This window comes from Anarrhichthys ocellatus, unplaced genomic scaffold (genome assembly GCF_004355925.1).
Source record: "Anarrhichthys ocellatus isolate YVR2014 unplaced genomic scaffold, GSC_Weel_1.0 scaffold3, whole genome shotgun sequence".
In the NCBI taxonomy this organism is placed as follows: Eukaryota; Metazoa; Chordata; class Actinopteri; order Perciformes; family Anarhichadidae; genus Anarrhichthys; species Anarrhichthys ocellatus.
Window position 1 is genome coordinate 3,910,495 of NW_022280033.1, and position 16,136 is coordinate 3,926,630.

At 40.2% G+C, this 16,136-nt stretch overlaps 1 protein-coding gene across 4 annotated transcripts; it reads right to left on the reverse strand.

Moving 5' to 3' along the window:
• Window positions 1–399: 399 nt before the first annotated feature.
• pcgf5b (polycomb group ring finger 5b) lies at window positions 400–15,878 on the reverse strand. 4 transcript variants are annotated; one of them, XM_031879812.1, is made up of 9 exons: window positions 15,602–15,878; window positions 11,600–12,391; window positions 11,107–11,203; window positions 10,423–10,478; window positions 9,004–9,063; window positions 8,343–8,521; window positions 8,006–8,104; window positions 7,074–7,163; window positions 400–827 (listed from the first exon to the last, which is right to left on the reverse strand). In XM_031879812.1, the coding sequence occupies exons 2-9, from the start codon at window positions 11,712–11,714 to the stop codon at window positions 780–782; spliced, it is 744 nt and encodes a 247-aa protein (XP_031735672.1). In that variant the 5' UTR covers window positions 11,715–12,391; window positions 15,602–15,878; the 3' UTR covers window positions 400–779. The 4 variants fall into 4 exon arrangements, with proteins under 4 accessions (XP_031735672.1, XP_031735645.1, XP_031735664.1 ...); XM_031879785.1 differs by having other exon boundaries at window positions 8,343–8,524; window positions 15,602–15,876; XM_031879804.1 differs by lacking the exon at window positions 15,602–15,878 and adding an exon at window positions 15,380–15,401 and having other exon boundaries at window positions 8,343–8,524.
• Window positions 15,879–16,136: the final 258 nt, after the last annotated feature.

The following is a 16,136-nucleotide window of genomic DNA, read 5'->3' on the forward strand; positions in this document are numbered from 1 at the left end:
CCTACACCTGGCTTCCCCTCTGACCCTCATTTCATACTAGCATACGCTATGATAGAGAAAGCCCCAGCCGCAAGTTGACTGGATTGGTTTCTTAGGTCTATGACTGTCTGACTTATTGGTACACTGCAGGGCAGAAATGCACAGCCATGGGGTTGACTGCTTATTGTCCTCATAATGTGTATATAAAAAAACACCATATGGACATATCAACAAGGTTAAAAACTTGATTTTCTTTGGAGGGGGTCTCTCAGCGAAGATCTCGGATAGATATGATGTCTCAGACTCAGATAAACCGTACAAGTTTTAGGCTGACTGTTAGTTCTATTAGCCACACCTTCAGATAGTGAGAGTGACCGCGACAAAATCCAACTGCAGAGGCAGACATAAGAACAACCATCAAACAGTAGAAAATCAACATTTAATCTACAGAGTTAGACAGGCAAAGTGAAGATATGGTCAAACTTCATTTGATCTCAACAGGTTTTTAGGCACAGGGACAAACATTTAAAAATATCATATATAATAGCATATATTATTCTATGTAGCATAAAACCTCTTTACCATGACAACGTATGCACTTCATCATTGGCTGTACAAAAATACCTGTACATTTAAATCTCTCTTTCTCTGCACATTGTGGGCATGTTTGTAATTGTGTTTGTCCATGTGCAAATGTAGGTGCTCCTCATGTTTTCTACACTTGTTATGTACGTCTGCATATGTCTGTGTGTGTATGTCTGTGGTGTGTGTGTGTGTGGTCCTCTTCTTGCAGCTGTGGTTCAGCCAAAGTCGATTCGTGGGCGGTACTCAAGAACCATGGGATATGTCTGAGGGAGAGACAGAAAAACGTGTTTCAGAGGAGACAATCTGTCTTTTTTGGTCTTCAAACCGTAAACGTTCACCACACGGCTGCTGGAACACTGAGGCCAGTAATTAGATACTGAATCACTAAAGCTAGAACATTCTGTGCGCAGGTTATCGTTTATTAAACAGGCTTTTGGAATTTTTTTTAAAAAGGTGCAAGAACAGTTGTTACATCAACAACCTGTATTTTCAACCCAATTCCACATGACATGCTGAAACACAGACACACACACACTCTCACAAATCTCCAGTAGTTAGATTTGCAGCCATAAGAACTCAGACTGACAGAGCGAAAGACAGACCGGGCGACTCCTATTCCATCTGACGTCAAACTGCAGGTTTTCATGAATTCAGAGCCAAAGAAGAGTGTGAACCCGTTTCCATTAAAGTGCCCAGGATCGACCTGGCTCTGCTCTGCTCTGCGAGGATAGAAGCCAAGTGTCTGATTCAGAAGAGCCATATATGAAAAAAAGAAGTAATAAAGGCTGCTGCTCGCTCTGCTTAAGCTCAATTGAAAAGTTTATCATTCGATATCTGTGGAATACAGAGGGCTGTGTAACAAGCCACTCTTTCTATTAGCTTTAATGGAGCATTTCTTTCTCCCAAATCTGAATCCAGAAGCAAGCCTGCTTATCACAAAGTATTTAGGTTTAGCTTTTGATTCCAGACAAAAATAGAAAGCCTATGCGTGTATATTTGGTGCATTGAAAAATGGAACAGTCTAACCATGTGTTTGTACGTTAGTGCTTTCATAACAATAAACAGTCTCAGATTTCTGAAGTGATTTAAATGGGTCTGGTGTTGTGCTCAGTGACAGACTGTGACCAGCTTGGATGAGATCAATGCAGCTGTCCAGGTTATTATTATTCAGCTTAAAGGACAAAACACATTTTAATTGACACATTTCATCAACATGAAAACTATAAACTGTTCCAAATGATGTTAGTCAGACGGATACGTCTCTTGCCATTGATTGGTTAGAAGAAAATACCCCCTCCCAAAGGGGGAGGGGTAGAACACGAACACAATAACAGACTTCCTACTTTGCAATGCCATCAACTGTTAATATTTTGAAATTTGTTGCGTTATGATTGACTGTATGTTCCTCTTGGATAGAAAACATGTCTTTGTGTTTTGGATTGTTAAAAACTTAGGAGACAGTCAGGTGACGGGGAGAGAGAAGTTATGACAAACAGCGATGAACATATTGGAGTACTGGTAGGATTTACCAGATCCCTCATTGGCTGTCCAAGTTTGTCAAATGTTTCCTTTTTTAAAACTTCTTACCAGCACAAAGACACAGAGTCACGTAACAACACTGCCCTACCACAATGTAATAAGTGTAATGAGTGCAAACATGTCAACAAATAGCAATCTCTGCAACTTTGATCACGGTTGCAACATGTGAATTCTTGCAGCGGCGTCTGGGAGCCTGTATTGCACAACGTCAAATACAGAGTACAGCAGGCCAAACAAACACTTCTTGATATTCATGTCAATATCTGTCATGTAGCTTTCTCATGGTGAAAGTATAGATTGTACCTTTGGTTTTTCAAAAGTTAACTCTCTTGATACATAGATGAGCCTTGACCCTGCAGGTCCCTGTGGCTCTTTCAGTAATTCATCCATCATTCTGGATAACTAATAGAAATGTCAATGAGGACAACTTGTACATCGTGCCTCCTTTGGTTGCAAAGCACATTTGAAAGAGTCAAAAAGATGTGAGCTACCCTTTTCATAAAAAATTCAAAAAGTGGATGTTTGTGAAAGCAGCTGCAAAGTGAAGACTTGGTCTCCTGTTTCTGGAGCCTGTCTACTATTTCAGGCTGATCGAGGCTGCTGGTGCAGCAGAGTACAGCTGCTGTCATCTCCTCTGGCTTTCTGCATTTTGCTGCATCATGCCTCGGAAATAAAGAACAACACTGAATTCAACCTAAGCAGACTCTCGCTGTGCCTTTGTATCTGCATCTCTGACACTCTTTCACTCAGCATTTTGCTCTCCAAACACTTGAATTATACGGCGGTAACAGATTTTCTCTTCAGCTGTCAGCTACTTTTAAGGGATTTTGTTGTAGTGTCAAATTGACGACTGTAGAACCTTCCAACCTGCAGCACCATCAAATCTCCAGTTCGGTGAAAATACTGAAAACTAGATCTGCTGTCAAATATTACACAATTAACGTACTTTTCCATCGTCTATTTCCTACAGGAATATGTGGTGATTAGACGTAATGCAAATATATTCTACTTTAATTTGTCCCCTCTGGAGTCACACTTAAGCTCATTAAATGTACAAAATGTAAAAGGTTCTTCCACCGGGGACCCTGACTATTCACAACATCTCAGTCTTTGTACTCTTCTGTCATAAAACAAAGTGTCAGGGTCAATGCTACAAAAAAGGGGGTCAACAACATCATTAGGAATCATCCTTTAGAGTTCTGAAGAGTACACACTTCTGTAGCTTCAACGTGGACCTGCTGTCAGATAAAGCAGTGATTCACCTTGTTGATGTAAAACTGATATTATTTATCAAGGACGAGGGACATGATTCATGAGAAGGTTCTCATTCCAGTGGGGTTGCCTGTCGAGATGGTTTAACCCGAGTAGATACGATGTAGGTTTAAGGGCAAAGTATCTTTGCTTGGGTGAGTGTAGGAATGTAAGGCTGCTTAAAGGTACATTACTCAACGGTTAGGGAATGATGCCACTTGTCAGAGGGCTGAGTAGATTTATGACGACAAAGCCCGATACCCATTTCAGGACTGGGACGAATGCTCATCCAACTTTCTGCACACATTACTGCATATTGATAACTGCTTTTTACGGCAACAAATAGATTGATTCAATAAAGGATTTGAAATAATTTAAAATAAATATGTGAATCAGACATTACATTTTGATTCAATGAAATGCTGGCCACCCTGGCCACAAGTGTTGATCTTTTTATTGTTGAGATAATAAAGTGATTCTACAAAGTGTCTGTAGGAAAACAAAACAAAAACAACGGTATCAGTCATTTCATTTCAAATGCCTCAAGATACAAAACATCAAATTAAGTTTTAATGACAAAGACCTCTAATATGCATGTGAATTATAACTCTTGTCCCAAGGAAAAATACAGGTATTTTGTTGTTTAAGTTGGAATACTTTTAGTAGAGAAAAAGCATGATAATCTGTAAAAAACAATTCATAGATTTAGATTTCCGATTAGGATATCTGATATGAGAAGAATTGTTTTAGTGGCAACTAAACTGTACTTTAACAAATGATGTCCTCTTGAAATTAAACACATATGTGGTTTTATGTCTCAGTGGGATTTTTTCCGATAAAAAGAAGCCGTATTTTAAACTCCACATCTTGAGAGTGTGCTGTGTTTGAGGTGGTGAAGAGGTTCAGCATTCTCTGGCGGGACCATTTGCTTGAAGGTGTTTAAGAAAGAGTTTTGTGTTTCATTTGTAAGTTATGCTCCATCATCCATCATCCAGACAGAAAACCTTCCTGCTTCTGAACAAACGGTGCCAACACCTGAAACTGATTTGTGCTAACGAGGTGAGTCCACTGCTTCTCAATAAGGAGGGATGGAACGACTGCCACAGCTGCAATAAGTGACTGTGTCTGATCTCAGAAATACCGTTTGAGGTTGAAAACAATGAGTGTGCTCTTTCTAATCTGACCTGAGAGGGGTTTGACCTTCATCTGAACAGAGTACACAGAGAGGGACTATCTGGGACGGCTCTGTCTATCCAACACGGCCATCTAACATTTAGGCATTTAGTATGTTGTTTAGACACACGAAAATTTTAATTCTCGCCTGTGAATATTACATATCGAGGGCTTTTGTTGTGAAAGTTAAGAACAGGAGTGGAATATGGTCTGTGCTGCCTTTTGTCAAGGTCAAAAGTTTTAAAGGAGTAATAACAAACACCAACTTGGTTTGGACTACGGCACCTCCGTGATGTTGTTTCAAAAAGAACTCAACCCTCTTCGCACAACGTGATTGGTTGATGCCTTTATTTGTGGAAGTGTTCGTACTTCTGGATTCCCAGTATGAACACGTGAATAGCTCTGATGTGTATCATTGGATTCTTTCCTCTATTCATGTGAATGAGCCTGAGAACGAGGCTAGACCGAGGCGGGGTTAAAGGAAACGATAAAGCTCATATGGGACCATGGATGCAGAAGACCACCGGATGAAAAGGCTAATTTTATACTGTGAAGTCAAACTTTGCTGTTCCACTCGTTATGTCAGCTCTCGGGTCCGGTCTTGAGTCCTAGGGGGAAGACCTTTAGACCAGATAGCAATTACATTTGACCCAAAACAGATTTGCTTTAGGGTTGCCAGGACAAAGTATTCAATGGTAGAACGTCTTGCTGATGCAATTTAAATTAGTGACAATTTAGTTATCTAATCTAATATTTCTGGAACACATGACAGTTCATTTAAACAGAAAACAAACTGCTCAACGATATAATTAACTGCCAGTCAGCAATAACAGGCATCAGGATGTGTTCATTACCCAGTCAGCACAGACAACAGTACTTCCCAGATACATTTTGAGCGAGTGTGCATGTTTTTTTTCTTCTCATCACCATCAAGGCAATCAGAAGGTAGTGTCCTGTTCTGGCTAAATGACATCCCGAGACGCTGAGTGGTAAAAGATGAATTTTCCTCGTTCCCATGTGAGTGCAGCCATCCTGACCGGCCTCTGTGTGTCTCAGTGTCAGAGGGAGAAAATCAAGTCAAGCTGCGTAGTTGTCAGTAGGATGAGACTGATGAATGACTCGGGTCTTCTTTCTCTCCCTCTTCTGTCTCCATTCCTGACTTTCATGCTTCGAATCTGTCTCTCTCACCCTCTCCGTCACTCCTCTCCTTACCTCATCCTTAACCGGACAGGAGTTCTTGGTGTTTATCCTTCTGACTCACCAGGAGGGACATAAATAATTCTGACGGGCTGATTTCTGTCTGTTGTTGTGGGCAAAGTGGGGGCGGAGGAAACACTGCTAAGGAAAGATTGTGCTTACAAAGAAGCTCGATGATGAAAAACCTTCACAATCTGTTTCACTTTGAACAAGCCATCTTCACATATTCAAATTCAGTGCTTCAAATACATTCAAATTCAGAGCCTTCACCTCGAGTGAATGTGATTTCTCCACGGCATCTGCCATTCTATATAAAACCATCAGGCGTTTTTCTGAACCAGAGCGGACCCAAAAGTGTGAGAACAGGACAACTCCTCCTGGTGCTGTGTAGGTGTGTGTGTGTGTGTGTGTTCTAGTGCTTCTATCTTTGTGAGGACCAATTAACATTTTAGACAGAAGACGTTTCTTGAGCAAGAATTTGTCTGTTTTGATGGTGAACGTTAAGGTTCACACAAGTGTTAGTGCAAGCATGTGTTTTTTGTGTCTGTCTGTGTATGTTGTTCAACTTTCATTCCCTGAAGAACACTACCATACATCCAAGTGTGTGACTCCATCTCCAGCACTCAGGAGTCCTCATCCGCAAAGCATTTCCTTGACTCTTACTACTATGAATCTGTTCATATCTAGTCAATCTATCAATATTAACGTCTATAATCAGGAAAGGTCATTAATTCCTGATGATATTCAAAGAAGCCTTTATGATGATGGATATTGTGTACCACTGGATTGAATAGAAAGCGCATACTGATTTTAACTTAAGGTAATGTGGGAGTCAAACCAAAGTGCAGTCAACTAGAATTTACTTCAGTATTCAATTTGACCCTCTGAGTTGACAGTGTTCAGAGTGGTGAAGAAAGCAAACAGAATGGAAGCCTGTGGCACTTGAGTATATAGTGTGTAGTCAGAAGGACAGAATCAAGGCTTTGAATAAGTGAAAGGAATATTCAGTGTACATGTCTAAGACATTGATCATTAAAGGAAGCATAACTTTCTTTCAAGAATCTTGAAGGAGAGTTTTAGCGACATCTTTAAAATGTGATTGGTTTCTTACTTAGAACAAAACAACACCAACAAAACAATGTTAAGAAAAGTCTCCTTTCTTTAGCTTGGAGTCAGAATTCAGTCGGAGTGATGACAGTAATGACAGATTATTTGAATAAAAACGTTCTTCCTGCAAAAATGATTTAGAAAAGAGAAGTCATTTAACCAGTACTTTCCTGCTCCAGTGCATCTACACATGAGCATGCAAACACGCACACACAAACAGGAAGTGAGGGTGACAGCCTTACATTCTCTCCATGCAGCCTCCATCGGGTCATGTAGATGAACTCCAGAGTGTGATCTCTTCCCATGATCTCTCCGTTACACAGCACATCCAGCTGGACACAGCACAAGAAAAAAAAAAAAAAGATTAGAAATAAGTTACATTTAATTATTTTTAGAAAACAAAATTAAAGAAAAAGATTAAAGAATCAATTTAGTTTAATAAAAGGATCAAAATGACAATGCGGTGCCAAAACCTCAAAGGGTGATATGACATGTAAATTGACAAAGGAAATGAAAGTTTAAAAAAAATCGTAACCCTGATGCACAAAATGAAAGAAGAGGGGAAGTTGACTGCGGTAATGCGTGGGAGGCTGCACTGAATGTGTGAAAGACTGTTTGAGATTCAGTACAAGCTCAGTCTAAAGCAAACGTGGAAGCCGTCAGTTTTGAATCCAAGCTGACTGATTTCTTTAAGAGTGGTTCAAGTTTCATTCTTTGGATGTTTTGTTTATTTTCTTAAAGTGGGACATTTGTTGGTTATTTTACTTTCATTGTATTTTTGTGTTATCTTTTAATTGACACGTATACTTATTGGATTGGCTGTTTCATAGTTCTATGTGGCAGCTTGATCACTTTTGGGGTTTTTGAGTCTGTAGCTATCAAAACCATTGCACTGGCTAATAATAAAGCATTTGACAATATTTGCTCAGATAAATGTTCTTTACTTTGCTATAAACACACAGTTTAGGTAATGTTGCTGGTGGTCAAGTCACCTAGCCAGTTAGCCATGATTGAAAATAATTGGCAATAAACTTTAGGCTAAATGAGACCAGTTCAATCATAAAGTCATAGTGTTTGAAAAATAAAATGTCTGCATCGTATAACATAACATAACTGTTAAGGGAGCTGCAGTGTGCGGACCTTAATTTAAATGTTCAATGAATCTGTTCCTTACCTCATAAGAGCTAGGCAGCTTCAGTTTAAGACTGAGAAACTTCTTAATTGTTCCCACTGTGACTCTACTGGAGCAGCGGATGAACCTCTTCATCAAATCCTAAACGGACGAGAGACAAATTCCATTACACTCCAGTCTAATGAGAGAGGTAACTAAAGTCCCCAAAACACATTCAAACCTTTACAAGAGATTAGTTACTAACTGTCTAAGAAGCTTGGAGGCATTTACAAACCAAGCTGTTTTTAAGGCTTATTGATTATCAAAACACTTCTCGATGAAAAAGTTGCACATATAATCAATAAAACACACACACACACACACACACACACACACACACCGTGACAGTGCTCTCCTCCGACTGTCCCGTGTTGCGTAGGCAGTCCAGACAGATGGCTATCTGAGGGTCACTCCTGTGGTAATCTTCATCGCCGCCATCGTCATCATCATCACCACCTCCACCGCCACCATAATTGTCTCCAACATCAGGCAGTCCAATCCGCTGACACCTCACAGTTTCTGCTATGGTATGAGACAAGCACACACACACACACACACACACACACACACACACACACACACACACAAATGTTAGAGTGCTAATAAGTGAGATGTGAGCCACTCAAATCTTTCTTTGAATAGGAAAAATTGAGTATCAAAATGTCATCATAATGATATGATTAAAAGTTGATAAATGACAATATTTGCCCTCTACAACGCGTGTGGGGGGTGTATGATGCATATGAGCAGGAAATTCCCTGATGTCCCACATTTTGATAAATCAAAACTTCCCTCATCTATTTATTTTACTTCTGCCTACTCTATCAATGAGAGGAAGAAGACAAAAAACTGTAACATGATTTACATACACAATATCTGACATTGCTACTCATCCCAGGGTTTCTCCTGGTACTAACAGCCAGAAAAATAGCAACTGTATATTAATCTATTAAAATCATACGGTTCAATTATATTCAGTTTAAATGTGACAGACAGCTTACCTTGGCCATTTTCTCTGGGTTGGTTCTTCTTCCAGAATTCCACTTCCTGCTGTTCCTCTTCTGGTTCACATAAACAGATAACACAGAACAACAGGTAAAAAGACAGTGTTAAAAAGCAGCATGGAGAATTCGGACAGACAGTATTTCTATAAAGAAGGACAGGTGATTCTGATAATGCATAAGCTAGTGCACTGATTGAGATCCTGTCCAGATAGAGACCATGTGTTTAAAGTATTTGTGTTTGAAGAAATCAATTGTTCTTGATTGAGCTTAGCGTTCAATTCAAGTTCTTCGGGGTGTAATGGAAGAATTTGGGAAGGTTCATCCTAACTATCAATGCATACAAGCTCCTTTGCATACAGTTCTAAATTACAGTGAGAGACCCCATTATAAAGACTAATGCAAGCTTGTAAAATAGCCTACAGTATGCATTCTGTCCAGACAATGGGCTGCCTTGCCATAACTGATTCATCTACAGTGGAATTTGTTGTCTTATATGAGCTACCTTCACTCATTTGGAAATACAAATCATAAAGCACTGTCACGGTAGCCGGAAGCGTATGCCTAATATCTTTTTTATAACAGAAACATTTAGAACTATAGTGCAACCTAGACAATCAGTTTTGTTGTTGTTTCTGTCTCCTGTGGCATTTCTGTGAATTCAATTACTTTTATTTCACACTCTGTATGAAGTATGTTCTAGCCTCTAATGAACAATGAAAAGAGAAATTGTATTAATGCCAAATGAGGTAAAGCTAGCCGCGGGCTAGCTTGATTTTAATGAATAGTGCAAAGAAATCCTCTGCATGGACATGACATGTGTCAGGTACAGAAAAAAACCAACAGTCTACTCTTCAAAAAGCATGAAACAGAATTCATACGATACCGATTTTTACACCACTTGGCCGAGCAACACGAGCGCCACTAAAATACAATACGTTTGTTCCATCAATTGGCTGCCAGAGCGCTCCGTCACCGGAGGCGAAGTTATGGAGTCATAAAATTACAGCACCATCACAGATTTAGTTCGACATTTTGACTTGGCTTCTTGGATCAAAGCTGCAGAGCAGTGCCCAGGAGCTTGTAGGGATTCCGTTTTGCTCAAAAGCACTTCAACATGCTTTTCGGCCATGCAGGTTTGAACCCAGTACCATTTGAGGCCATTGGGTCTGATTAATTACTAGCTTCTAAAATGAGAACAGGCATGTGTTCATGTGGGTTACTGTAATGTTAATCCGGATGTTGCTTAGCACAGTATGTAAGTACAGTATATAATAATATGTGCCTTTATAAAAAACGGTGTTCAAAGTGCTGTTGTTTACAAAAAAAAGATGTCCTCCCCCCCCATGAATAGTCATATCATTAAACATGGACTGCAAACTGAGAAGACAGATTGATGAAACCATCTGGCAAGCTCACGTTCTCTGAGTCCAGGCACCAGCTTGAAAATGATCTCCTCCAGGGTGTTGTCCAACCTGAGAATATGGAGAGAGAAGAGTTTGAGAAGGAGGTGGAGGGAGAACATGATGACGAGGAGGTGAAGAGGAAGTTGCGTGATGATTTAAAGTGACAGGATTTTAAGAGGGGGAGCAGTAGCGGAGGTAGAGGAGAGAAGGATCAGGTGGGCGGAAAGCAAAGAGAAGAAGTCAAGAAGGAATACAAGATTAGAGAAAAAAGGAAGATATAATAGAGAGGAGAATGAGTTGGTGCAACAGATGAGTAGTTGTGGTATAAGACAAAGCAGGTGACAAATCAGAATGAAACACGAATAAAGAATAGGAAGCAAATAAGATAAAGAGACAAACAGAAGGATAAGAAGACTGAGATAAGGTAATAAGGGAAGGATGAGATGATCAAAAAGTAGAAAGACCAGAACATAGCAGGTGGACCAGGGGGGCCACTAATCAAATGGAGATGAATGGAATTAAATTTGTACTATAAGTGTTGAAAACCCCATTTTTAAAAGCCACAGAATCTCTTTTTAAGATGAAGAGAAAGAGCATTAAAGAAGGATAAAGAAAGTGAAGGGTGAGAAACTACCAATCAAAAAAAGAGGAAATAAGCTCATTCAAATAAGAGAGGTAAGAAAAAATGACATCTTACCTGAGCATCTCCAGAGGGTTGGTCTCATGGACCTGAATGCCACATTTAGGACAGTCATTACTGTCCTCAAAGTGCTGCACTATACAGCCCTTACAGACTGCAGAAGAAACAACATAAACATAATTTATTGAGGTTAAATTGGTATTTCTAATGGCTACTCTTTGTCAAGAAAGTTTGACGTCATCTTGTTTAAGGATTCCAAAGAAATAAAAGAAAGAAACCTGCGTTTAGCACTTGACAACCACATGCTAGTTAGCTTAATATCTCACTCATTAGCAGGTTAGCTAACTTATAGATAGTTTGCTCACTCACAAGCTTGCTTGCAGGTGGGTTAGCTTGCTAGGTAACAAGCTAATAATGTGTTCACACAATGCACTGTGGGACAATTCCAAACAAACCACATGATGTCAAACTGTCTTGATCTTCTGCCATTGATTTCCACTTATTGAAATGTGTAGTGTCACAAAGAAAACGTGTCTGTTGTTTCACTCACAGGTGTGCAGGCACTCGGTGACCGTGGTCGGTTTTATCAGGTAACCTCGACACAGGTAGCAGGTGATGAAATGGTTAAAGTCCCTCACCAAGTGCTTCCTTCCTGTGGCAGCCATGTTTGGAGTCTTTTTTTAGCAAAGCTACAGCGAGATACTAACCAGGAGTCAGAGTTACAGTTTAAAGCTGAAGGGAAGCTTTCGGAGAGTCAGACGTCCATTCACAACAATAAGGAATGGAAAAGAGTACAGTTACAGGCGAATATTGGGTGTCAAAGTTTGGTATCTTCACCAACACTGGCTAATGTTAGTCCAGGCTAGTGCATACAAATGTTCGTTATCCACAATTTATGAGAGAAATGAGAGAGCCTACTGTGTAAAATCCTGCTCCATCCTTGACCCAATTTCTATTTTGTGATCAGTTTCTTTATCAACATCTCCCACACAGAACTTATTCCATCTTCACTGAAACATGTTACTCCCATTGAAATAAAAAAGGAGACACCAGGTTTGTCCAGTCTGTGCAATCCTGTTTCAAACAACCACGTTTGTTAAAGTCCCAGAATTCCTGGAGTGTAAGACGTCGCGCTTCCCTCCCCGTCTCAGCCAAAGTGCCATTTTTAATCCATGAGGGGTCAGAGGTCAGCTGATGACAGTGAGGCCAAAGACCTCTGCGTAGTCAGCCTCATCCCAGTCAGTTCATTCATCATTATGGTGCTGCTGCTGTTGACGTCCTTCTAGTGGCACATGGTGACATGGGACTGTCTGATAACCTTTTAACCTCAAACTCAAATTACCTAAAGACAAAAGAAACAAACATAAGGAAGTGTGCTGTGTGCAGAGTACAGATAAAAAAACTGGAATAGAAAGATATATTCATGAAGATATTTACAGAGATATGCACAACTTAAGACACAATAAAACACATTCAAAGGGAACATTTTGAAATGTCTATAGAGTCCCTTATAACTGAATAACAAAGACAAAATTTAATATAACTATATCTTTACATTGATTTTTGGGAATGACTCTCTGACATGTAATACTGCCTTCAACACCAGGAATATTATCAACAACCAGAAGAGCTCCATATGACAATCTCAGTCAGTGAGCTGGCTCACAGTCAGTTTAAAGGGCAGTGATTAAATCTAGACACCTTACTGACTAACTGAGTCATGAGGATTATCTCCTCAAAAGATGGAATAACTCCTGGCTCACCACAGGAAGTTACATGTCGGTCAAACATGAATGCAGGTTTAAGTATTTAGGGTTAGGGTCTATTATTATGACCCTTTAATGCTGTGGTTTATGGTTCTAAGACTATAACTTGCAGGTTTTTCAGACTATTTTTCTATATCTATACAGTATATAGCTGTAGGTTGTACACAATCATCATTGTACTGTAATGCTTGTGCATCTTTATTCTTTCCCCTGCTTTTTGGTTTGTTCTCTCCTACTTGTTTTGTTGTGTAATTAATGTATTCATCATTAACTAACAATGAAATGAACATTCACAGGGTTGTTGCAGTTCTGACCTGCATGCATCCGTCTCTGGATTACCATTACTATGAATAGCTAAAGTCTCCAACTTGGATCAACTCCATCCCCATTTTGATGGATTTGAATGAATTTTGGTTGCCCGACTTCAAATATATTAATATATAATATTAAGCTTCATAGCCGTGGCGGCAATTCCATTCAGAAATGTCCTTTCTACTGTGCAAAGCCTTTCGTTCAGATGGTATGGTGTCAGCGCTGCTATTACAGCAAATGAAGCAAGCAAGCCGGTAAATGTTTCTGGATGTGGGATTAGTCACTGTTCTCAGGTCTCATTCATTTCCTTTCGAAACACACAGCAGTCTATCATTACCTGGTAATATCAAATACTAACCATCATGCAGATTATTATAATAACAGTTACAGAATAAACAGTTTGGCAGGCAGGTTGTATTTATTGACTTTATCCAACACCAGTTTGGCTCTTCTTACTCCATTTTTACTATGAATGCAACCAATATGCAAAATGAGTTTTGGTGGGTTTACCTCTTTTTTGTATTAATGGTAGGGGGATACCACAACATATGATTGTGCCAGAAGTCAACACAATGAAGCAGGAACAACTCACCACTGCTTATCACAGACAAACTATACGTTACTGTAGGAATACTATCAAAATAAAGTTTGTGATACTGTAGCTCCTGCGTGAATACTGTATGTATAGGGCTCAAATAGCTGCTCTAAATACCATAGAACATTATGGTGACATAAACAATATACCTGCCCATGTGTGCTGTCTGCTTCTTTGACAACTTTCTTCAGATATGTGCACAACATGAAGAGACCAAGCAATAAAGTCAATAAGTCTTATGTTATACGTTACTGTTATATTTCAAAATGAGATAACATATTCTCCGTACTAGAGAATTTCTTAACGTGAATTAAGTCACATGTTCAAGATACTTTTTAAATTGTACGTCTAATTACGTAATTACTTAGTCTAGGATACAAAGTAGTATTTTGACTATATATGCAATGAGTCTGTTTTATATTGTCAATTTATATGTTTGGAAAATATGCACTTGAAATTGAAACATTGTGCCAAACTTTGCACCTTCTTTAGATATTTCCGATAAACTCAATTCTGGTAACTGCTTAAACTCTACCAAGACTTTAAATACTCAGAGTGTTCGACAATTATGGGATAGCTAAATGTGCCAAACCTTTTTTTTTTAAGTGAAGAAATATTTTTAAAATTCCAGCAACCACAAGAAAAACAACCTCACCTGTCCCTTAATCCATTGAATCAAAATTAAATAAATCTAAATCTGTCAAAACAGGCAAACAGATATTTCTTGCACAGCTCTGTGTATTGAGATGAGGCAACAGAACTGCATGGCTACATAATTGACTTACTTAGCCAAAGTTATCATTGTCAATATCTAAGTCATAGTCATAACTCACTGTCAGATTTGATATAAAACGTTACATTTGTTTTTTATTTGTTCAATTTATTGTAATTTGACTAATCATCTCAAATTAATAAAAGCAAATGTTGATGTAGGTGTTCATTTGTGGCATTAGTTTGTTGTAAATTGTAGCTCATTTTGAATCCACCTGATGTATGCTGCAAACATAATAGGTCCCAACAGTAATATTCCCAGAACTACTTTAATTTGGGGTCTACTATATTCTCATACTTCCATCATTTCAAAACGACGTCACACATACGTCTACGTCAGGTGTGTAAACAGTGTTGAACACATGCAGAGCTGGCTCCAGGCAGCTTACTCACTGAAGAAACAAACTACACACAGAGGACATGTTGTGTATTCGACTCCAGACGCTTGCGTCTTTTTTAGCGTGTGTCGCTTTTTGCTAGAAAAATCTCAAATGCGCAGCTCTGAAACCCCCCCCAGTATCCGTCAATGAGGCACAGTGGCGCGCGCACAGGCGTGCTATTTATTCACACGCAGCGGATCTGCTTATCTCATCGTTGAGGCGCGTCACGGTCTACGTCACCTGTGTCAAAACAACATCAATGGACGACACACGCACATTACAGTGACATACGCCGATACATTATAGCCAACACGTTCAAACGCGCGCAAGCATACGCGCGTGTCGCAGCTCTACCCATCTATCTACACACTCGAGCACACACGTAGACACGCGCGCACGCAGCACGTATCGACAGTAAAAGTTGCAAAGCTTCGTTCCACGGCCTTTTAACGACACCAACGGGAAGCGCACTGTACGCGGGTTATTCGCCGTTTGCGTGAACATACCGTAATCCCGCATGTGAGTGTGCACGGCGACGCACTTTGCGTTTCAGGGGAGAGAGAGAGAGAGAGAGCGAGAGGGGGAGGGAGGGAGGGGTGGAGAGAGAGAAAGAGAGAGGAGGTCCAGCCAGCAGCGTCAAAGTTTGGCTGTAACGTATCGCGACCGACGTCGACTGATGAATTCGCCATCCGCGCAGAAATAATAAGAAATAATAACACATTCCTCACCTCCGTCCACACTTTCCCTCTGCCCCCGGAGTTATGGATGCCGCGGCTGGGCAGGAATGTCCACCATGACACTGCCCGGTTCTCCTGTTCACTCCGGTCCGTGCACTGGGTGAGGAGAGAACGCGGAACTGGTCGGCTCGGATCTGCCCCAGTCCGCCCAGCAGCCAGGCAGTCGGGTAGGCAGGCAAGCAAGCAGGCAGCAGAGAGAGCAGCGGTGGGCGGGGAGCCACCAGGCAGGCAGGCAGGGCTCGGAAACTGAAAGCGGTTGTGTAACTGAGTGACTATTGGCCTACAACACACACACACACACACACACACACACACACACACACACACACACACGCACACACACACACACATGTGTAGTGATGAACAGGGATGGAGTGAATGCAGCTCAAACAAGTTTGGTTTGGTTTCATTTTCATGCATCATACAAAGTACAACTACAATAGCAGATCAAGTCAAGAAACAACATTTTAAATGTGCTACAGGTACCATAAGATACACATCAATCACATACATAAATGCATATATA

Bases quoted from the DNA above. Each gene is read 5' to 3' on its own strand.
- pcgf5b (XM_031879785.1), bottom strand. From the start codon at position 11,714: ATGGCTGCCACAGGAAGGAAGCACTTGGTGAGGGACTTTAACCATTTC. The intron at 8,525-9,003 runs GTAAGCTGTCTG...CTCATACCATAG, and splicing joins ACCCAGAGAAAATGGCCAAG to CAGAAACTGTGAGGTGTCAG. The intron at 828-7,073 runs GTAAGGCTGTCA...TCTCTCCCTCAG, and splicing joins GGAGGCTGCATGGAGAGAAT to ACATATCCCATGGTTCTTGA.